The sequence below is a fragment of the Canis lupus genome, chromosome 2, assembly GCF_011100685.1.
Source record: "Canis lupus familiaris isolate Mischka breed German Shepherd chromosome 2, alternate assembly UU_Cfam_GSD_1.0, whole genome shotgun sequence".
Lineage (NCBI taxonomy): Eukaryota > Metazoa > Chordata > Mammalia > Carnivora > Canidae > Canis > Canis lupus.
In genome coordinates this window covers 75836901-75860809 of record NC_049223.1, presented here as the reverse complement: position 1 = coordinate 75860809, position 23909 = coordinate 75836901, and the positions used below count along the sequence as shown (strand labels likewise).

The following is a 23909-nucleotide window of genomic DNA, read 5'->3' as shown; positions in this document are numbered from 1 at the left end:
CAGGGTGTGTTTGAGCACGAGTATGTATGTCTGAATGTGGCCCTGCCTATCTGTGTGTTCGTGCATGAGAAAGAGTGTGGTTTTGTTTGTGAATGTTTGTGGTATTGCTGCGGTTGAGAGGGCATATTTGTGAGCATGTGTCTGCAGTTCTTACAGGGTCATGGGTGCATTTCAGCCCCACTCAGATTGGGGTCTGGATGGAGTTGAATCAAGGCAAGCAATCTGAGAGAACTCTCAAAAGCCAACAGCGGTTGGCAGAGACACCTAACAGATTACGAGGCCTCCAACTTGACAAGGCCCTGGGGTGGGGGAGCCTGGGCTCCCTACTCCTCCCTCTGCCCCGCCCAGGCTCCATGGGGTGGAGCGATGGGAGTTCTTTCCCCCTTCTTTCCCCCAGCTGTAGGAACCTCCTCTGCACCCATTCGAGAGCCCTGAGGGTGGAACTGCCTACTCAAGAAGCCTCAGCTTATTAGCAGCAAGGGGTAGAGTCAGGCTGCTTGAGCTGGATTCTTCCTGTCTGGAGCTGGAAGTTCCCAGAGAATAGAAATAGGACAGAGTGGAAGTGAGGGGCTTCCAAAGAGGAAGATGCAGGGAGAGCCCTCAGGATCATAAGACAGAAGCAGTGAGAAGCTTGCATTCAGACCAAGTCTGAATCCCAACGTTGCCATTCATTTGCTGTGTGACCTCCGTGTATCAGTCAGCTATTGCTACGATAATGCTGCATAACAAAACCACCCCAGAACTTAGTAGTTTGCAACCGTAACTATTTATTTTCTCACTCACTAGTCTGTGGGGCAGCTAGGGTTTAGCTAATCATCAGCAGGGCTCTCTGGGCTGGGCAGGACTCCAGAATGTGGGTTGGATTCAGTCTGTTCCATATGTCTCCCATTCCCCTTGGACCAGCAGCCACCCAGGCTTGTTAATGTCATGGTGAATGCTGGGAGCACAAGCGGCCGAGCCAAGCCATGCCACACAAACACATGCCTCTGCTTGTGGCGTAGTCACCCACAGCAAATGAGCCCCGCAGAGCTACTTGGCAAAGGGTGTGGGTTCATAATCCTGTTCCAGGAGGCAAAACTGAGAAAACCGATCCAACCCATCACACTCATGAAAGTCACTGCCTCCCTCAGGGCCTCGATTTTTCCACCAAATTGTGCATCAGAACTATATGAGAGGTTCTCCAAAACACAGGTTCCCGGGCCCCCACCCCTGACCTGTGGAATCAGGATTCCAGGAGCAGGCCCTGGGAATCTGCATGTTCAACAAGTGGCTCGAGTGTTTCTTCTCACCGGGCAAATTTGGGAAACTCAGGCCTAAGCCCCTGTATACCCTCAAAGCCCTGAGGCTTTCTGGATCATGAATACTCTTTCTCCCTCCCTTCTTTGTTTCAAGCCCCTTGATAAGCCGACTCTTCCCCAGGTGGTCAGGGCCCAGCTGGGAACCATGCAGCCACCCCACACCCTCACCACATTATCCCCCTTTGCCAGATAAAGAAACACAGGCCCAGAGAGGTGGAGCCAGTTATGCAAAGCCCCACGACTAAGTGGCCTCAACTAGGATTTAAATAAACCCAGAACTATGGGATTGCCAAGTCTACACTGGAGTTCCTCCCCTTGAGGATTCATGCCCCGGTTGGGAAAAAGCGACATGGACACAGACAGTCATCTGCATACAAGGTGGCATGAATGAGGGCCCAAGGAGGTGTAGGGGAGGGGAGAGAGATCACAGTAGGAGAGATCATTTCCTCCTGGGGAATGGGAGAAGGGAAAATCATGGAAGGCTTCCTGGAAAAAGAGGCACTTGAGCTTGGCTTTGGAGAATGGAGAAGCTTGTAAGAAGCACAGATGGAATCCTGCGGGGAGGAAGGTGTCCCAGGGGAAGGAAGTGCAGGAGGCAGGCTGGAGGGAGAGTTCTTTCTGTTCCTCCTGAGCATGAGGTGTCTCCACACATGTTCCCTTGACCTGGGTTGCTTTTCTCCTCACCCTTCTTGCAGACCTTTGCTCATCGTTATTGACCTTCCTGACTTGGTCACACCCCCTCAGCACCATGGCCCTCGCAGGCCTCCCTGGTTGAGGTTTTAGCCTTACGTCTTCGATCATGTCATCCCTGTCTGTCTGCCCCACCATGAGCATGTGGTGGGACACAATAGGTCTGCTTTTCCTTACCGCGGTTTTCCTGGCACCTGGCGCGGGGCACGCCACAGCGAATGCTCGGTGAACATTTGCAGAAGGGCTCAGAGAAGCATGGAGTGAGGTGGGGTGTAGAGAAGTATGATAGGCTGGAAAGCAAGGCTGGGGACTTGATTTCCAGACAAATGCATTCAGTGGTCGGTTTTAATCAGACCCTAAAATTCAATATATAAATATCTAGCTCGTTGCCTTAAAAGGAAAAAATGTTCCTTTTGTGCAAGTGACTGGGCCTTGCTCACACTCCCTTGGCATTCATCGGGGCCAGAGCTGTCTTCTGACTTCATAAAGCCGTCATGCCACCTTCGAACCACACTCCGCCATTCCAGAACGCCTTTCCACTCCGTGTTCATGCTCCTCCCAGGGCCCCCTGGAGAAGGGAGGCCAGGCTGGGCCGCAGATCCCCTCTTGAGGAAGGAGGAAACAGGCGTGGGAAGAGCTCAAGCACACGCCCAGGCTCACTCAGCTGGCAAGGGGCAGACCCAGGATTCGATCTGCTGTCCGGAGTCTGTGGTCCTCGACACAAACAAACAGGACAGCATAGGGGACGGGAGGAAGGAGGGCGAGCCTCGGGGCGGGCGTCAGGAGAGAGCTTCTCCTGGGAGGTGGTGTTGAAGCTGCGATCGAGACCTCGAGGCAGAGACAGCCGTGCAGACCTGGGGCGTGTGCCGCATTTCAGTAACGTGGGGCTCAACCTCAGCGCTGCGTCCAGTCCTCTTGGCCACCCTCCAGGGCCGCGCCGGACACGATCTCACCCGGAGCAAGCTCCAGGCAGCCGCACCTCTGCCCAGTTCCAGAAGGGGGTGGGAAGGGTCTGGGTTTGGGAATCTGGCAAACGAACCTGGCTTGGAATCAAGCCTGGCTGCTCACTGGCACATAGCCTTAGGCAAGTCACTAACCCCACGTCTGAATGCATCTCCTCGTGAGCGTCACCACCCCTCCTCGCGGGACCGCTGGGAGGCTTTGAGCTCATGTCTCAAGGTGCCTCCCAGGCCGCCCGGTACATCCAGGCATTCAAAACGCGGGGATCGTCCTACGTTGCCCCTAATCATAATAATGGCTCCCATTTATCAAGTGTTTACTGTGTGCCAGACACCATCTCGAGTCCTTGATGATGAGTCTTCACAACACGGAATGAGGTGGGTCCTGTTATTATCCTGTCTCACAGGTAAGGAAAGTAAGGCTTTGAGGGTCAAGCGACTTGTCTGCAATCAGCAGGCAGGCAGTGGCAGAGCGTGAATAGTTCTATCACTGCGTGCTCGGGACCCAGCACTGGCCGGACTCAAGCCTTCCGCAGAGGTGGGGCGAGCTGTGTGCCTGGGCCCATGTGCACCACGGCCCGGCTGGCAGAGGCAGTCTTTGGCATCACCCGTCCTGAACAGGAGATTGACATGTTAGGAAGTTCCCCTGTTGTCATGTCCTAGTGGGTCGTGTGGGCAAAAAGGCTCAGCCCTCATCCAGCACCAGGCTGCATGGGAGGCTTCACTCCTCCCAGCTTCAGGGTCCTCGCCTCGAGGATGGGCATTGATCTCTCACTCCAGCTTTGCTGGATGGTGGCTGGATTAGCTATCACGTAGACAGAGCACCCAGCACATAGTGAGTGGATAAGCTATGGCAGCGAGGCTTCAAACGAGATCAGAAGGTGTCTTAGTTTCCTATTGCTGCTATAACAAAATGGCACAAACGAGCCACAGCTCCTGTCTCTCAGCTCTGTAGGGCAGAGGACTAGTCTGGATCTCAGCAGGCCCAAATCAAGCTGTTGGCAGGGCTGCGTTCCTTTCTGATGGCTCCGAGGAATGATCCGTTTCCTAGCTCGTTCAGGTGTCGGCAGAACTAGTGCCATGAGATGATAGGAGTGAGGTACCCCTGTCCTTAGCAGCTGGCAGCTGCCTTTCGCCTGTGGAGCCCTCTTTCCAGTCCTTGCATGTGGCTCCTGCATCTCAGAAGCTGCAATGGGGCGTCAAGCCCTCCTCACGCTCCAGCCCTCTGGTTCTCTGACTCTTTGGCTGGAAAAGCTTCTCCTCCTTTAAGGACTCACTAGATTACATTGGGTCTACCTGGATAATCCAGGATAATCTCCCCATCTCAAGGACCATAACTTTAATCGCGTCTGCAAAGCCCCTTTGGCCGTGTAAGGTCACATATTCACAGATTCTGGGATTAGGATGTGGACATCTTTGGGGGCCATTATCCTGCCTATTGCAGAAGGTGATGTAAGCCAAATTAAAGCACATCAGCATTCTCAGGGGCCCTGGAATGCAAACCTCTTTTCTTATAGAAAGGAAAAAGGAGGCCCGGAGAGGTTCCCGAGCTGCCGTCCAAGATGATGCAGCAGGTCGTGGCCCAGCCAGTCTCCAACACCCTGGCTAGGTATCACGGCCTCCGTCCATGACACCGCTCCATATGGCTTTCTCATGCAAAGACTTTCAACTTTCCAAAGCCCCTTCTGCTGTTGTGTTCTCCTCTGATCCTCCCGCCCTCCTGGGGGGCAGGCATACAGTGGCTCAGTCTCTAGAACTGGCATGAGCATGTACTCACCTACTTCTCTCCCTGGGGGCCAAGAGGATCAGAAGGAGATGGGCCGAGAGAGCCTCTGGTGAGGCCCAGACCTGGAGAAAGGAAGGCAGAGGGAGAGGGAGAGGGCACTTCCCTCCCCAGCCCAAGCCCTCTGCACGTATCGGCCTCTTTGATCACTCCAAGCTTTCTGCAGGGGAGGCACTGCCGGCCTGGAGTGTCAGTTAGGATTGAGTTTGGCTGCATATAACAGGAAGAAAAATAGCAGATAGCTGCTGCCACAGTAATGCTGTTTGACAATCGACCACAATACCTGCAGCATTAAAGTAAGAAGCATTGATCTAGCCCACGAGTCCCCAGATTGGCCGGGTAGATCCTGGGGGGGTTGGGGCGGGTTACACACGCATGTGTTTGCCCTCAGTAGATCTTTGGATATTTTCGGGGCTCTATTGCATGTTTGGAGTTGACAGATGTCAGATTGTCAAGATGGTCCCGGGCTGGGACCAGTAGGGCGACAGCTCTGTTCTGCGTATCTCTTCCCCAGCAGGTCAGCCTGGGCAGGTTCTGTGGCAATCACAGGGAAGCAAGACAGCAACGGATATGTGCAAGGGCTTGTTCATGCCTCTGCTGATGCCATGTTTGCTAATATTCCATTGGCCGAAGCAAGTCACATGGCTAACCCGAAAGTGGGGTGGGGGTGGTATTACACAAGTTCTAGGGCAAAGAATGTAGATACAAGGAGGTGATTAATAATACAACCAGTCTACCATAGTGGCTTAGACAAAATGAAAGCTTATTTTTCCAATAGGTAAAGGATGTCAGAAGATAGGAGTTTAGGCAACTCTGTGGAATCGTCAGGGATCCGGGCTCCCCGGCACACAGCTTCTGGTCCTATGGGCCAACGTGGCTATGAGAGCTACAGCCATGACATCCATGTCCCAGGCAGCAGGATGGAAGAAGGAGAGTGAAAAGGCCCTTCCCTTTAAGAGAGACTTCCTAGAAGTCCCAGATATTACATTGGCTTTATACCTCATTGGCAATCGTGCTGTCGCATGGCCACTGGTAGCTACCGGAGAGTTTGGGAAAATGTAGTATTTTATTTGGGCATAATGTGCCTAGCTAAGAACCAAGATTTTGTTAATTTGAGAAAGAAAGAATGGATACTTGGGCAGGCAGTAAGTCGTGTCTGCAACATCCCATTTTACATGTGAGGAAACAGGGCCCAGAGACAAAGTAACTCACCTGAGGTCACAGGGTCGCCAGGGCATGAGAGCTGGGATCTGAACCCTGAGTGCTACATCTTTTCCCTTCCACCACCACTATCACCACCACCGTTCAAGGGCCTTTGCTGAGCAAAGTAGTAGCCCTTAGCTACTCACGGTGCTGCTTATGGGTCTGAGCACCCCAGGGACGCCCAGCTGGCTCAGTCGGAGGGCATGCGACTCTTGATCCGGGAGTTGTGAGTTCGAGTCCACATTGGGTGGAGAGTTTACATAAAGTAAATAAATAATTTCTCTTAAAAAGATTCAAAAGATTCTGAGCAGCCTGGACAGCTACCTATGGCAGATGTCCCCGGACCCTGACTCTGCCTGGTCCTGTGCTAAGCACTTTATATGCAGGTTTTCATGTAACCTAGAGAGGAGAAACTGAGGCACTGAGGGGTGAGATATGCAGCCTGGGCTACCTGATCCAGATCTTGCCACCTTCCTGGTCCAGATCCTGGGTTAGAACTGGGTCCCATTCAGCAGCCACAGGTAAGATCAAAGGTGTTCAGCATCCTTGTCTGGCAGGTGGACCATTGGGTGTTTCCATAGTACCAAGCCCAGGGCCTGGCCTTAATCTGCTCCGACCATGCACAGGGCTCAGGCCACGTAACGGGGGGGGGGGGGGGGGGGGGGATAAACCAACCCGGGCCGTAGAGTCAGGCAGGCCTGGGTCCCGATCTCACCTGTGAGCGGAGGTACCTAAGGCAGGAGACTTGACCTGACTCTCCCTTTCCTTATCTGTGAAACAGACGTGATTAACCCCACTCCATATGATTGTGTAGCACCTAGAAGGTGCTGTTAAATCTGAGCTGAATCAAAGGAAGCATGAAGGAGCGGATGAACGGCCACCCTAGACACAATCTTTTCTTGGGTTCAAGGAAAAAGTGTATAGTATCTCCTAGAAACAATTTTTGTTGTTTTGGGAAGATTTTTCCCCAAAAAATATGTCCACAAATTGCTACTTCCAAACAACATTTAACTATTATGCGAAAAGGGGGTTCTGAAGCCAAATGAGACCTTAACTGCCAGGTTAACTGGGTCTCTCCCCTGCAGGACTTCTCAGAGCCTTGAACAAAGGAGTGTGCACTGTGAGTCTTCCAAGCAGGGTTCTAGAGAACTCTGTGTTTCTCTACGTTTCTTGGCCACAGAACTCCTTTTTTTTTCATAGCAAAGTGCCACCTTGACACCAGTTCTCAACTTCTCCTTTTCTTCTGCCCACAGCACCAATGTCTGCTCCAATCAGAAAGAAACAAGGCCCATTTTTCTGGAAGTTTACTGTATCGCTACAGTCAAAACAGGGACCCCCATTATCAACCGGAAATTCCAGGAGTCTTGTCATGGGGAAAGTGCTCCTGCTACAGGTCCTGGAGAATGCGGGCGCAGTTGTCACGGACTGTTGTGGGGCTCTAGGCCTGTTGGTCAGCGGGAGGCTCCAGCCACAGCAGCAGGTCCCATCTCCGAGAGCCCCGGGTGTGAGGGAGAGTGAATGGTTAGTGCCCATCATACAAGCACACTGCATAAGGTCAGCGACTCAGGTTCCTGAAGGTGCTAGAAAAGGTGAGGGCCTGCCCTTCCTCTCCTTCCTTCCTCTAATAATGTGGATACGTGCTGACTCTGAGCCACACGCTGTCCCGGGCACTGGAGATAAAGGATAGAACAAGACAGACAAGGTCCCTGTCCCTCGGATGGTGCCAGTAAAGAAAGCCGCTGTGGGATGGCAGGATGGGGTGGGTGGTCAGGGAGGGCTCCCGAGGAGGCCAGGGAGATCTGGGGGATGAGGTGTCCAAGGCAGAAACACCACGCACGCGAGGCCAAGGCCCTGAGAAAGGAATGATGACCTTGGTGTGACTGGCCGGTGTGGACGGCACTTGGGAGTGGAGGTGGCAGGTGCTCAGAGGTGGTGGGTGCCAGGCAGGTGGGCCCAGAAGCCGTGTGGAGCATCTGGGCGTCATTCGGGGGGCATTGGGAAGTCACAGCGGGCCATCGACAGCAGTGAAGAGGTCACAGAGGCAGCGGGAGCTGAGACTGGGCCTTGGCGTGGGGTCCCACAGTGCTGAAGCCCAGCGACCTGTCCCTCCCTACTCCTCCAAGCTCCTGGGGTCTTCTGCCCCATGAAAGGGCAAAGGCCGAGCACACTCAGGGTCTCCTTCCTGCCTCAGGAGCTCAGGGCTGCGGAGATGAAGCTGGCCAGGCCCAAACCCACGCCCTCTGGAAGCAGCCAGGGTGCCCGGGCCTCCTGTCTTCCTGCCTGTCCCCGAAGGCCCTGAGACACGTCCCCACTCAACCCCTTCATGCCCTGAGGGGGAAACAGAGGCACAGGCCAAGGCTGCTTCCCCAAGTCTCGGCGAACAACGGGACTGGACACTCCCCCCAGGGCGGGCGGGGGCAGCAGGGCCCCTGACCACCTGCTCCAGCCAAGCGGGCCCTGCCTGGCCGGCCTCCCCCTTCCCCTCTCGGCCACAGGCTTCTTTTGTGCTTGCTCCCCGGGGCTCCATCTCCTTGCAGGGGTCACGGGGCACCACTGACCCCAGCCCCCTGCCGGCGTGCCCGCCTGGTAATTGAAAATACCAGAATTCCCTGAAGACCAACTTACAGGGAAACCTGAAACCCCAGGGTGGGCGGTGGGCGGTGGACGGCAGGATGGGAGAGCATCCAGCTGTTCCCCTTTCTCCCATTAATCCCCCGGATTCCAGGAGAAAGGCCAGCCCTCTCGGCCCCCACGGCCGCCTTGATCAGCTTCCCAGCAAATGCCGCCTCCTTGCCACGCCCAGGGTTACGGGGCTTATGGGATCAGGCCCGGGTTAGCTGCCTGTAACCCAAGCCTGCCAGCTAAGCCCAGCAAGCCCAGACCCCCACGGCCGTGGGGGACCTGCCCCCACTAACAGCTGAGCTCCCCGAGCCGAGGCGGGCCGGGCGGCGGTGGGTGAGGTGAGTCAGTGGGAGCCGGGTGGAGTTCGCTTTGCAGCAATAGGATGGGAGCCGGCCCAGGGTGTCCTCAGAGGCCCTGTGATGTCCGCGGGTTTCCAGACCTCCCTGCTCAGCCTGCATCGGCCGCAGCCAAGGGAAGGATGCGTTGGACTTGAATGGGCCCAGGGTTCAAATCCCAGCTCCACTGCCTGCTAACTGTGTGGCTCTGGGCGAGTTACTTCATACCTGAGTGCCTCCATTTCCTCGTCTATAAAATGGGTATGATAATAATAATAATACCAGCCTCATAGGGTTCAGATGAGTGTCAAAGGAGTTCACTACGTAAAGCATCTGGAAAAGCGCCTGGCTCAGAGTGAACGAGTAAGTGTTAGATGTTCACCTTCCTTTTGTTTTCCCACTGGGCATCGTGTGGCATATAGGCGCTGTCAAGATGACAAGCTTTTTATTTGAGGAGCAAGTTGCCACTCCTGGGTGGCCTCAGCCCTGCACCTCCCCTCCCATCCCTTGTACCCCTGCTTCAAGGCTCCAGAAGATGAGAGGGGTGGTGTCTGCAGAAGCCAGGCTGTGACACGCAGTGTGATGGGTGGAAAATACATTCGACTAAGATCCAGCTGGTCTAGGCTCTTAGGCCCACCCCTACCTGCTGTGTGACCTGGAACAAGTCACCTTCCTTCGCTGGTCCCGAATCCACTCCTCCTCAAAGTGTGGTCCACAAACCAGCAACATCAACATGACCTGGGAGGTTGTTAGAACTGCCAATCCTCGGGTGCCTGGGTGGCTCAGTGGTTGAGCATCTGCCTTCGGCTCAGGGCATGACCCCAGGGTCCTGGGATCGAGTCCCATGTCGGGCTCCCCGCAGGGAGCCTGCTTCTCCCTCTGCCTGTGTCTCTGCCTCTCTCTGTGTGTCTCTCATGAATAGATATATAAAATCTTCAAAAAAAAAAAAAAAAAAAACCAGCAGATCCTCAGGCCCTACCCCAGATCTGTTGAATCAGAATCTTAGGAAAGGTTGGGGGGGAGGGGCAGTGCCCAGCACCATGAGTTTTAATAAAGTCTCCTGATTTATTTCCTTATGCCCCTTCAAGTTTGAAAAGGGCAGTAATCTTTAGGGGCACTTTCTACCACTTTTCTTCACTGTTGGGAGGTGAAATCACCAGGAGAGAAGTAAAGGGAAAGGCGTCGGCCCTTCTTAGGCCTGGATCGCCGTGGCTGAGTCCTGACTCAGGAGCTCCAGCCTGGAGCAGACACTTGTTGTGTGAAGCAAATATGCTTTTTCCCATTAACCCCAAGCCCCTGGAAGATAGAGGGACCTGAGAGGTTCCTCTCTTGAGCCCCAGAACCCAGCATCATGCTGACCTTATAGCAACTCTGTGAATTGAAATATTTTTCAGCTTTGTTGAGGTATTATTGACTTATAACATGAAAGTTTAAGGTATATGAGTTGGTGTCTTAATAAAAGTATACATTGCAAAATGATCACCACAGTAAGGTTAGTTCACACCTCCATCCGCTCATATAATTACGACTCTATGTCGTGTGGTTATAACATTTAAGATCTAGTCTCTTAAACAACTTACAATTATACGATATGGCATTGTTTCTTATAGTCACCATGCTGTACATTAGCTCCTAGAACCTATTCCTCTTATAGCTAGAAGTTTGTATCCTTAGACCAACATCTCCTCCTTTCCCCCAGCCCACAGCCCCTGACACCATTCTACTCTCTTGAAATGTCCTTTAAAAAAAAGAAAAAGATTTATTTATTTATTCTAGAGAGAATGCAAGAGTGGGAGGAAGGGCAGAGGGAGAGGGAGAGAGTCTCAAGCAGACTCCAGCGTGGAGCTGGATGCCGGGCCCAATGCCACAACCCTGAGATCATGACTTGAGCTGAAACTAAGATTCAGATGCTCAAACGACTGAGCAATCCAGGCGTCCGCCCCCTGCCTCTTGAAATGTTGCTTTGTTTTGGTTTTGCCTTTTTTTTTTTTTTTAAGTAAATTCTACACCCAATGTGGGACTCAAACACACAACTCCAGGATCAAGACTTGCATGCTCCGCCAACTGAGTCAGCCAGGCACCCCTTAAATGTTTTTAATAAGATCTCCCTCCTGATGGTAGCTGGCACCATGCTCAAACTTCTTTTTTTTTTTTTAAGATTTTATTTATTTATTCATGAGAGACACACAGAGAGAGAGAGAGAGAGAGGCAGAGACACAGGCAGAGGGAGAAGCAGGCTCCATGCAGGAAGCCCAACATGGGACTCGATCCTGGGTCTCCAGCATCACACCCTGGGCTGAAGGCGGCAGTAAACCGCTGAGCCACCTGGGCTGCCCCATGGTCAAACATCTGCACACATTTCTCCTTTCGTGCTCATGACATCCTGGCCAGGAAGGGTCTGCATTTGACAAGTGGGGAACGGAGGCTCAGAGAGTTTGAGAGAACTTGCTGAAAGCCACAGCACTGGGGCGTGGGGGGCAGGTTTGCATGCAAGTCTGATTCCACCCTCTGGCCGCTGACCACTAAGCAGGACTGCCTTTCTGGGGCTGGTTGAAATCTTCTCCCCTGAGGGTTCAGTTCTCTGCAGAAAGCACCAGGTGACTGGGTTCACATGGTTGTGGCTTGATGGCAATACCGCTCCCCATGCTTGTGGGTGCAGCGTGTGTCCGATGCTCCACAGATACGCCAGACCCGTGACGATAGCGCGCACTGTCAGGGGAAGCGGCCTACAGCAGGCGGGAGAGAAGGGTGGCCAGCCGGGCCTCACAGAGGAGCCAGGGCCTCAGCAGTGCAGAACAGAGGGCTCAGCTCTGCACAAAGGCAGCTCCGGAGGGAGAGATGGGTCTGGGCTGGAGAAGGGGTCAGAGAATGAGGGGACTGTGGCAGGGACTGCTCTGAGGGGCAGCAGGGGAGCATAGTGGGGCAGCATAACTCGGCTCCAGCCCCAGCTCAAGCGCCTCACTAGCTGTGTGACCTTGGGAAAGTCACCATGCTTCTCTGAGCCTCAATCTCTTCCTCTGCAAATTGTGCAAACCCCCATCCCACATTGTTGTTGAGAGGACCGAAAGGTGACGCGGGTCAGCCGCTCAGGGCACAGTGGCAAATACCCAGTGACACTAGTGAATGCCCCCAGCGCTGACCATATGCCAGGTGCTGCACTGAGCACTGGACATGATTTCACACATCTGCTCCTCCCAACAGCCCTCAGGGGCATGTTACCCTCAGGCTCATTTTACGGATGAGGAAACTGAGTCACCGAGCACTCAGACTGTCCCTCCACTGGACTCTAGCAGTCAACCTAGTTCATCTCCGGTGAGCATCTTCCTGGAGCCGAGCTGACGGCACAGTCGCCAGCACTGTGCTAGTAAAGAGCCCAAGCTGCCGAGTTCAAGTCCAACTCAGCACTGCCTTGCTGTGTGACCCTTGAGCAGGTTACAGAACAGCTGCAAGCCTCAGTTTCCCCATGATAAGCTGGGGATGTGAATAGCCGCCAGCTCATGGAGCAATTGTGAGAATTCTCTGTTACACCTATGTTAACAGGCGTAAAGAGCCTAGAACAGTGCTGCGCACAAAGTTAAGGGCTCAGTAGGTATTAGGTTCATGGCTTTATCATTGCTAGCATTATAAATGTATGCACTGCCCTAAAAGTCCTTCAAGTGACTTCCTGAAGCCTGAGAAACATCACTTCCCATCCAGGCATCTGGTGAGAGTGTGTTGCTTTGTGCTGCCACTTACTCTCTGTATAGCTTCAGGGAAGATACTGCTTGATACTCAGCTTCCCCATCTGCAAGATGGGCCGGAGGAGGTCTGCTTCCGAGGCTGTGGTGGGGATTCAATGGGTTAACCCATGACCAGGGCCTAGCACAGTGCCCAGCATGTAGTTGGTGCCCAATAAACGATGGTTAGTGGGGCCCCTTCGCTCACGTTGGGGTCTCTTGACTCTCTGGGAGGCAATAAGGAAGACAGAGTCCCCGTGTTGGACTGAGGAGGAACCTGCAGGGCGCAGGGACCTGATCTTCCCAAGAGGCAGGGCTGGGAGCCAAGCCAAGAGCCAAGCAGCACCCCCTTGGGTGCAGAAGAAGCAGAGGTTGTCAGGGATGATAGGACCACGGTCTAAGTCCTTCTTGCAGGCGCCGCCAGCCTGTCTCGGGTATCTCGGGTCAGTTCCCATGGACCTGCTTAGGCTCATGCTGGCCTCTGGGCCAATCCAACTCCAGGCGAGGGGCTGCCCGGGAAGGACAAGCAGGGGGCATTCGAGCTGAAGACCTCAGGGACCTTCCAGCCTGCCCGTGGTACAGAGGAGGAAGCAGGTCCAGGGGTGGGGGACAGCTTGCCTAAGGTCACTCGCTCAGTGAGCAGCAGGCCAGAGCACAGAGCCTGGGTCTTCGAAGCAACACAATGTCCCCTCCACCCTGGGGCTGAAGGGACAGGAACAGCAGGGAACAGGTGAGCCATTGCCAAGCTTCAAGCCCCGATGAGCTCCTACCGGTCCCTGCTCCATGCTCCCATTCATACAGAGCACCTGGGAAGCAAGATTTGGATGAGGAGGAGGAGGGTCAGTCTCAGGCTCCAGACACCCCAGTGTGAGCCGAGATGGGGCATCTGCTTGTCACAGACTTGCCCAGGAGACAAGAGAGACCATAATAGGTGCTCCCTTCCCCCTGGGGAGTCCTCAGCCCCTCCTGAGACCAGGAAAACCTCAGGCCCAGAGAGGCAAGGAGGCTCACTCCAGTCACACAGTAGGGAGGGACCACATCAGGAGTCCACCCCGCCCCATCCCGCTCACGGGGCGAGCACTGCCACGGCAGACCCAGGTTCAAATCCCAGCTCCCCTACGGGGGACGTGGGGGCTGTGTGATGTCAGGAAGCCCCTGGCCACTCTGAGCTTCGGCGTCTTCACCCGTCGGCGGAGCCAGTACTGCCCCCTCACCAACGGTCAGCTCAGGAAACAGATGCGGAGGGCCCAGGGCTGTGGGTGACACATAGTAGGTGCTTTGCATAGGTTTATTCTATTTGAGGAGGAGGCGAGAAACACAGGCCCGGGTGAATTATGAAATAAGGGATCCAGGAAAGGGCAGCTCCCAGCCCCTCCCCAGACCTCAGCTTCCACATCCGTAAGACGAAGGGATGGGACTAAATTATTTCCGAGTCCTCCTAGCACTGAACAAGCTGCCCCTGCCTTCCTGTCTCCTTCATTTACCCTCTGTGAGGGCACTAGCGGCAGAAGGGGGAGGGATGGAGGGTGGGATTTTATTGAGGTGGAATTCAGATACGATTAACCATTTTAATGTGTAACAACAATTCAGTGGCATTTAGTACATTCACTGTGCGGTGCGACCACACCCCTGTCTAGACCCAGAACATTCTCCCTCCCTGCCCTCAGCCCTGGCAACCACCAACTGCTTGCTGTCTGTGGATTCACCTATTCTGAATATTTCATATAAATGGACTCATAAAATATATGACCTCTGTGCCTGTCTTTCACTTTGCATGTTTTTCAAATTCATCTACGTTGTAGCCTGTGTGAGCCCTTGATTTACTTTTATGGCTGAATAATATGGGATGGAACGTGTATACCATAATGTGTGTTTCCATTCATCCGTTGATGGACACCTTAGTGGTTCCCGCCTTTTGGGCCTGGTGAAGAGTGCTGCTAGAAACGTTTGTGTACGAGTATTTGCTTGGGTACCTGGTTTCAGTTCTTTGGGTTATGAAATCAGGAGTGCGAGTTCTGTGTCATGTGGTAACTCTATGTTTAACTCTTTAAGGAACTGCCAAGCTGTTTTCCCACAGGGAGCTATGGGTTTATTTTTAGGAATTTATTTCTGGTGGTCGTGTTTATTCAGTGCTATACCCCTGGCGCACAGTAGGCATTGGATGCATATTTGCTGAAGTGACAAGTGAATCTCCCCGCCTCCCACACCCCTCTCCCAGAGCCCCATCGCGCCCCTCTCCCAGAGCCCCATCTGGCATCATGTCTTGGGTCTGGAGGTTCCTTAGTCTGGGAGGCTGTGAGCTCCGAGAGAGAATAGACCACTTTCATCTAGCTGCTTGGGGCAGGGAGTCTGGAGAAGGGTCCAGTGCATCTGTCTCTCCCCTGGTGTGACTTGAGCTCCCCAGGGATGGCCAGAGTTGTCTGTTTCTAAAATCTGAAGGTGCGGGCAGCCCGGTGGCTCAGCGGTTTGGCACCTGCCTTCAGCCCAGGGCATGATCCTGGAGACCCAGGATCGAGTCCCACATCAGGCTCCCTGCATTAGGCCTGCTTCTCCCTCTGCCTGTGTCTCTGCCTCTCTCTGTGTGTCTCTCATAAATAAATAAATAAAATATTTAAAAAATAATAATAGTATAAAATAAAATAAAATCTGAAGGTGCTTCATGAAAGCAGCGCCCATGGTCCTGCACAAGACCCTCTGCCCCGCCTCTGGCAGCCCCTTGGGCAGGCTGTGTGGCCTCAGCCAGATGCCTTCTCCTCTCTGATCCTACACTCTGTCCGTCTGGGTACCTCTAAAGTTGAGGCCAGAGGCTGCACCCTCTCCTGCCCTGACCCCTGACCTCTGACCTCTCTTCCAGCTCCGTCGGCCGTGTCCATCATGCACCAGGTGAGCCGCACAGTGGACAGCATCACCCTGTCGTGGTCCCAGCCTGACCAGCCCAACGGCGTCATCCTGGACTATGAGCTGCAGTACTATGAGAAGGTACCCCTGCTCCTGGGTGCCCTCCCCCCCTGCACCTCCCTGGGGCCTGGGGTTCCATCATCCCATGAGACCCAACCCCCTGGTGCAGCAGAGAGAGAGCACTGGCCTCAGAGTCAGGCTGCCAGGCTCAGCTCTGACTCCGGTCCTCCCTGGCTGTGAGACTCAAGCAGGTGCCTTGACCTCTCTGGGTCTGGGGCATCAGGCCAGCAATCTCAGGAAAAGGTGACGGTCACGGTCCTTTCCTCCCCAACACCATTCCTCTTGACTTCAGTGGGCCCGATGTTCTGAAAGAACTGGTTTCCCAAAAAGTTTCACCCATTCTGAAGCAGAGAGGTAAAGGCACTCAAGAGGGCTTCTGTACAGGGTGAGCGGAGAGCTCCTTCCTTCCCGGTGTCGCTCTGATTCCAGCTAAAATACTTGTTTTCATTTGCCTGGGCGCCGTTTGTTTGCAGAGTGGTTTCTCTTTGAGCTTTTAGATCAGACCCTTGTTACTCCCTTGGGGCCCTCAAGGACCTAGGTACCCGGGCTTGGAAGCCACTGAAGTCGTAGAGAAGCACTGGGCTAGGAGTGAGAGACTGTAGGTTCAGATCCCAGCTCCATCCGTACCCAGCCATGTGACCTTGGACAGGCATCTTACCTCTCGGAGCCTCAGTTTCCTCCTGTGTCAGGTCCAAAGGAGATTGCCTCTCCTGACTGGGGGCTGCGCAGGTCAAGGAGAAAAGGCAGGGACGGTGCCCAGCATCACTCCCGGTCCTAACAGAGTATGCTTTCCCATCCTCCCTTCCGCCCTGCCTGCTGCATGGTGGGCAAGAGCTACACGATATGAGGCCAGGTGAGGCCAGCACATCTGAACATGGGCCCTGCCTGGGGTAGGAACTAGGGGGTGGATAGAGGAGCTGGACATCAGAGGCCCAGGAAACTCCCTCTTTTTGACTGAAGACTTTTCTTACCTATGTCTCGAGGCACCAAACAGCCAAAGAGGCTGTAATGGCCCCTGGGAAAGGTGTCATGGGGAATCTCATTTAGACTAAGGTGTGAATGACTGTAAGAAGTGCTTTGGTTGAGGGTTGAGAACTGGAAATGGATAGGAAAAGCTCTCCCTCACGGCTGCGAGGAGGAGAGATGGAAGCAGTTCCAGCCACCCCTGCTGGAGCCCTGCCTTCTGAGCCAGCCCCTCCCTTCCACTCTCTGAACTGCCGGCTCAACCCAACTCTGGTGAGTCTCAGGGGGCCGTCAACTCCTATCCAGCCTCACCCAGTGGGCTTATTATTGCTTGTTTCCTTGCTCATCCCTTGCTGTAGGCAGTGCTGTCTGAGAGGCCAGGGCCATCCACCATCTTCTCCCCAGCACCCTGGTTGAATGAATAAAGGAATTGATCCCTTCCTGTGGCCTGTCCAGGGTGGAGACCTTGCCTTACCTCTGCTCTTTCCCCAGCCTGGCACACAGTAGGTGCTCAAGAGGTGCTGTTGGATGGCCTGAGCCGAGGCTGGCATGAGGGAAGCAGCTCCACCCCTCCTGGGCCCTCGAGGGCCTTAACGGAGCCTAGGCGTCCCGTAGCCTGAGCCAGACCAGCTGTTCCCAGCCCCAGGAGGCCCCAGGCCCTGCAGGAGCCAGCATCTCCACCCCCTCTAGCGGGGACAGCTTAGTGACTCAGAATTCAAAAAAGACAAAAAAAAAAAAAAAAAACTAATTAAGCAGCTTTATGATTAAATGAAACTGAACATGTTTGTCCTCGAAGACTAGAGCGGAAATGAGGAATCCCGGCGCGGGTCCTGCCTACGACCCATTTCCTACCAAGCTGGGAGGAGCCAGGGAGGCTGATGGAGGTGTGAACCGGGAAGGCAGCTCTGCCCTACTTTCAGCTGCTGCCCGGCATCCCCGGGCCCCCGGCGAGGTGGCAGGACCAGCACCCCTGCAGCGGCCGCGGCCGCCACCTGTGCATGTTCCATGAGCGCACACCGTGTGCCAAGGGCACTGCCTCCATCATCTCATTCCGACTCACGGCGGTGCCTTTCACCCGGTTGGATGGGAGGGGGAAGTGAGGCACAGAGAGGTTGTGTGGCTTGTCCAAGAGCACCCAGCTGCTAAGTGGCAGAGCAAGGATCTGGGCCTGTGCTCTCTCTCTTCACCTGGCTCTGCGGCTACTGGCTTTCTCTCAGGGATGCTTCTGGGATGACTGTTAACAGGTGGACCAAGGGAGGCTCTGAAGAAGGATCTTAGGTGCACATGGCAAGAGAGGGACAGGCCTGAGGTGATGTGATGAGACATGGCCCTACTCTCTCTGCCCCTCCTCCCAGGTCCTGGGGTGCCATGAGGGGCAGCTTGGCATCTGCCGGTGGAAGATGGACACTGTTTCATTCAATATCCACTGTCACCAACTCCGGGCTGGGCCCTGGGATAGGCACTGGGAGTGCTGAGATTAGCCAGACATCCCCAGGCCTCACGGCCTTCACAGGCCAGGGCAAAAGACAGATCCAGACACAAATTACCATGAGACAAGTTGTGACCTGGTCACAGAAAGGCCAGCAAAGATCCTTAGGGGCACCGAGGAGGGACCCATGATCTGCATATAAGTGAAGGGAAGTCTTCATTCCAGTGACATTTGAGCTGAGCCTTGAAAGATGCTAGGAGTTCACCAGACAAATGATGAGAGCAATCATCCCAGACAGCAGGAACGGCACATGCAAAGGTCCTGGGGCAGGAAGAAGGCAAGTGTGGAGGAGCAATATGAACAAGAGCGAGACTAGTAGAGAAAGAGTTAGAGAGGGAGGCAGGGCTGGGATGTGGTGGGCCTTCTATGCCTTTGGAGTCTGGATTCAATTTAAAGTACTACGGGAAATCATTGGAAGGTTCTGGAATGATGTGATCTGACTCGGATTATGTTAAAGATCCCTGAAGCTTGCTGTGTGGAGAATAGACTATAGAGGGACCTGGGGGCACAGACCCTTCAGAGGGCTCTCACAGGGACCCCAAGTGAGAAACGACGGTGGCATGGAGTAGGGGCTGGCAGCAGAGATGGTGAGAAGCCGACAGACTCAGACAGCATTTTGAAACTCAGGGGACCAGGGAAGCATGAAGGACAACTCCCAGTGGATGGTGATACCTTTTCCTGGGGCCAGTGTGGGTTGGTGATATGGAGACACAGGTGCGGTGCTTGCCAGGGGTGGAAAGGTAGGGCCAAGAACAGAAAGGAGGATGTGCAGAGATAAAAGGGACACGGATGGACTGAATCAGGAGGACGGCAGACCTAAGGGGAGAAAGAAAAAGGAGTTGATGGCAAGGGTCGGAGGAGACGCCAGCGCAGGGGTCAGGGCAGTCTCGGTCCCCGACCTCTCAGGCTTCCAGGTCAGCCTGGCCAACCCATCGGGGAGGGACGACCAGAGCGCGAGCTGGATTTCTGACACGGGCTCTTCCCCAACACCTCGGAACCCTCCCGGGGCCTGCCATGGATTTCTTTAATGAACGCTGCACATCCTCCCAGGTGGGGAAGTTAGGCAGCCAGCCCTGCAGTCCCGAGTGGGCCCTGCCCCCACTGTCTTTCCCACTCCTCCTTTCCTTCTTTAGAAAGGGCTCTTTTTGGAGCGAGCTCTCCGCTTGGCCTTTCCCCAGCTCCACTGGGGATTTCCCAGCCTGCCCGGAGCCCGGAGCTAAAAACCACTTTGCTGGAAGGCTTCTGGATGCCGCTGACGAATGGTGTTGGCCAGACCCACGCTGGCTCTTTCCATCGGCTCCAGCGTCCTGGGGGAGGTGGCCTCCTTTGGCAGCTGCCCCAAAGCACGCAGGTTCGTGCTGCCTTTGGCTCCCCCAGCGCTCCAGGAGAAGATTTATTTGTGGGGCCACCTATGGCAGATGGGCCCCTGTAGGCCTCATCGATTTGTGTTTATGCAACAGGAATTTCTACTTGGCAGAGTGGAGGGGAAGGAGGGCTGGGGGCGTGGGAGATGAGCTGCAAAAGTCCGGGCTGCGTAGGTTGTTGTTGTCCTGGGCACGTGGAGCAGTGTGGATGGTTGTCCAGTGCGGACGTGGAGAGCGTCGTTCTCTCCCTCATTCCCTTTTATACTCACTCATCCACTTCATGAATGTCGATCAAGGCTTACCCTGTCACGGTGTTGATAACAATGACGGCGATAACCAGTATTTATTAAGTCCTTATGTGTCCTGGAGACTATGCTAAAAGCCATACCTATTTTTTTCCTATTGAATCTCCACACTCACTCTATGTGGCATATGGTGGTGTTATCCCACTTTACAGATGAGAAGATCGAGGCGCATAGGGCTTAAGAAATGCACCCAGTGCCTCACTGGCTCATTGGTCTCTGGGAAAAGGATCCAAACCAAGGACTAGTGGATTTTTTCCTTTTTAAAAAAAAAAAAAGATTTTATTTACTTTTGCATTTATTTATTTATTTAGAGAGGGCGCATGAAGTGGGGGAGGTGGGAGGGGCAGAGGGAGAGAGAATGAATCTCCAGCAGAATCTGATGTGGGGCTTGACCTCACGACCCTGAGACCACCACCTGAGCCAAAATCAAGAGCCCGACGCTTAACTGACCGAGTCACCCAGGCGCCCCAGGACTAGTGGATTTCACACTAAATTTCTTTCCCTGACCTGTCGATGCTTAGTCCTTATTCAGATAAAAGTACTCCAGCCACGGGAGAAAAAGGAGGGGAACTGATGACTCTAGAGCAGCCCCTTTGTGCCAGACATTACCTGATCACAACAACTGTGAGAGGCTGGCATTTAACTGTTCCTTTTCTGGAGTAGAAAACAGGGGCCCAGGAGAGAGAAGGGTGTTTCCCAAGGTCCCAGTGCAGGTTAGGGGAAGAATGGGCATTGACATGACTTCCTTTAAAAAAAAAAAAAGATTTTATTGTATTTATTCATGAGAGACACATATTGAGAGGCAGAGACACAGGCAGAGGGAGAAGCAGGCTCCCCGCGGGGAGCCCAATGCGGGACTCGATCCCAGGACCCCAACCTGAGCCAAAGGCAGACACTCAACCACTGAGCCATCCAGCTGCTTCCAATCCCCCGCTCTGTTCTCTTCCCTGTTTTAGAGAAGTGATTCCTCATTCTCCTGAGGCACCTATGCCCCTGGCGGTTACCCCCATCTCCATCCTATAATCAGGAACTGAAAACTTTCACCCTCTGTAAGTGGAATCAACCAGAGCAGATTCCATGTTGCCTGGGGGCACCTAGTGGACAATCTTGGCACTGCAACCCACGTTCGTGGATTTATTTTATTATTATTATTTTTAAGATTTTATTTATTTATTCATGAGAGACAGAGAGAGAGAGGCAGAGACCTAGGCAGAGGGAGAAGTAGGCTCCATGCGGGGAGCCCGACGCGGGACTTGATCCCTGGGACTCCAGGATCACGCCCTGGAAGGAAGGCAAGCGCTAAACTGCTGAGCCACCCAGGCGTCCCGTATTATTATTATTTTTTAATTTGTCTACAACGTTCCTTCATTTGTTAGTGGCAGTAGTTAGTGAGCACCACTGTGTGCTGATCCTGGGGGTCCCCGAGGTGAATAAGACAAGGTCTCTGCCCTCGGGAAACCCACAGTCCTCGGAGAACACACATGCATATCAGAACAACAGATGGGAGAGGAGACAATGAACCTGCAACTCTTCCTGGGACATCTGAGAAGTCTCCCCAGCAAAAGTGGTACTTGTTCTGAGTCTTGATGAATAAGGAACTGCCAGGCAGATGGATAAAGGGTATTTCAGATAGGGGAAGCAGCAACTTGTAAAGCCTCAGAGTGTCCGGGGAAGGTAGGGTTGCCAAATAAAATATAGGACACCAGTTACATTTAAATTTTTTTAAATAATTTTTAGTATAATTATGGTTTAAATATTGCATGGGGAAAACTTATACAAAAAAAAGTATTCGTTGTTTATCTGAAATTCAGATTTAACTGAGCATCCTGTATTTTTATTTGCGAAGTCTGGCAGCCCTACCAAGAAAGGAAGGGGAAGCATTTGGAGGACCTGGGGATGTGACAGGCAAGACTGGCAAAGGACAAGTCAGGAAGGGTCTGGAATGCCAAGCTAAGGAGTACAGCCTTTACCCTGTGGGAATCAGGGCAGGTCTCCGTGTGCACACCTCTGTGCTTGGTACAGGGGAGCAAAACCCAGCCGCTTCCTTCAGGAGTTAACAGTCAAGGCTGTGGGATCATCCTGTGCCCAGGATGAGGGAACATGGAAGAAACCCTCCTAGGGCATCCACAGCATGTGCTCTGGGGCTCAGAGGAGGGGAGGCACTTCTGGCTAAGAAGTCAAGCTGGCTACCTGGAGGAGGGGACAGATGAGCTGGCTCGCTCAGGAAAAGAGACTTTCTTTGTGCTGCTGCCCCCTGGGAGATGTGAGGGGTCGGGGGGGAGGAGGCCCTCACGGGTCAGCCCCCATATCCCATGTTCTTTCTCACCTCCTTGCCTTTGCACCTGGTGCTCCTTACCAAGCATGCCCTTTTTGACCCGGGTGACTTCGGTTTGTTCTTCAAAACCCCATTGCATCACGCCACTCTGCAGAGAGCTTTGCTTGACTTCACTGGATGGCCCCTTCCTACCCAGGCGCGGTCATGTGCCCCCAGCACACTGTGCATATCCTACTGGTATCAGCGCTTTTTTCATATTAGTTCATTTTCCCCTCCCAACAAACCCTTGAGGTGGTAGGGACTATGATCCCCATTTTACAGATGATGAAAAGGAGGCAAAGAGAAGTCAAGAAACCAGCCCAAGGGGGAACCTGGGTGACTCAGTGGTTGAGCGTCTGCCTTCGGCTCAGTTCATGATCCTGGGGTTCTGGGATCGAGTCCCAATCGGGCTCCCGGCAGGGAGCCTGCTTCTCCCTCTTCCTGTGTCTCTGCCTCTCTCTGTGTGTCTCCCATGAATAAATAAATAAAATCTTTAAAAAAAAAAAAAAAAAAAGAAGAAGAAGAGGGAAAAGGAAAGGAAACCTGCCCAAGGTCACAGAGGTAATAAGTAGGAGAGTCCGGACTTGAACCCAGAAAGTCTGGCTCCAGTTTGTGATGTTAACCTCTATGCTACGACGCCCGTAATGACATTGCACGCACTGAATTTAATTGTCTCAAGAGAGTTTTCAAAGGCTCTGTGGACCGTGCGTGCACGTGACTGGCATGTACCATCAGGTGTGCCTGTTTCTGCACAAACGTTCTTAGCTTTCATCAGCTTCTCTGAGGGGTTGAAGTCTCCACACTGTTTGTTTTTCTGAACTGAGCTCTCTGAATCCAGCGCCCGTGCCTTCGTCCCTTGGAGTCCCCAGGGCCTAGTGCACAGAGGGTGTTTGGAGAAGGTTTGTGGGGTAGCTGACAGATGCCGGAACAGGCTTCATCTAGACTGGCAGGCACCTGCATCCAGTTCAACTGCATCTCCGTTCCCATCTTGTCCCGTACTCCTTGGGTCACCCTGGGCAGTACTCCGGTCATAAGTGGCATTCTGCAGCTCTCTGCAGGGAACATTAGTTCCTGGGTACTCAAGCCTTGGGCATTAGAGGTAGGTCCCTGTAGGTGCCTGGTTTTGAGTCCCAAGGAAGCCACCAGCTAATACATGAACTTGAGCATCATTTTCCCCATCTGGGCCTTAATTCTTGCCTCTCTCAAGTGTGCTATAGCTGAACGGGGGGCCCTTCCACACAACGTATCAAGGCATGGAGCAGGGATGAGGATGCAGGAGTGGGTAAGGTAGGCCTTCTTCTTGGCTGTCTCCAAGAACTCACAGCCCAGACCTCAGGGTCTGCACACGATGGCCACTCAGCATCTGTGCGTTAGTCAGCTATCACTGAGGATGCTGCTGCAAAATAAACAGTCTCCAGAATACAGGTGGCTTCCAAGTGCCTATTTTTCTTGCTCATTGGCTAGAGTCTGTGGGTCAACTGAAGTGGCCCTATTTCAGCCTAGGAGTTAGGTCAAGGTCTTCCCTACACATTTCTCATTCTGGAACCAGCTGTTCCCCAGGTTCAGCCCCATGATGGCCAGAGGCAGGAGCACAAGAGGCCAAGCCAACTCCACAAGCACATTAAAGCCTCCACTTGCATCATGTCCTCTAGAGTGTTCCAAGGACCAAAGCAAGCCACATGGACAAATTCGGCATCTCACCAGGCAGAGAAATATACTCTGTCTTCTTTTGTGGGAAGTACTGGGAAGTCACATGCAAAAAGTATGGGTGTGTAATTCTCTTACAGGGAGGGAGTGAAGAATTGAGAACCACAGATGGTTATCCAGTGGCCTAACCCACCCCAAGTGGCAGGAGTGGGCTCTGGGCCCTCTGTGGGCAACAGCCTTGCTAACAGTCTTCTCTGTTCCTT

The 23909-nt window shown here is 53.5% G+C and overlaps 1 protein-coding gene across 3 annotated transcripts in view; it reads left to right on the top strand.

Moving 5' to 3' along the window:
* EPHB2 (EPH receptor B2) overlaps positions 1 to 23909 on the top strand; it is a 124417-nt gene that overhangs the window by 82901 nt on the left and 17607 nt on the right. For all 3 annotated transcript variants that reach the window (XM_038531659.1, XM_038531658.1, XM_038531657.1), the window contains exon 5: positions 15461 to 15585. In XM_038531659.1, the coding sequence (XP_038387587.1) occupies positions 15461 to 15585 (125 nt within the window). The remainder of the gene's footprint in view (positions 1 to 15460; positions 15586 to 23909) is intronic.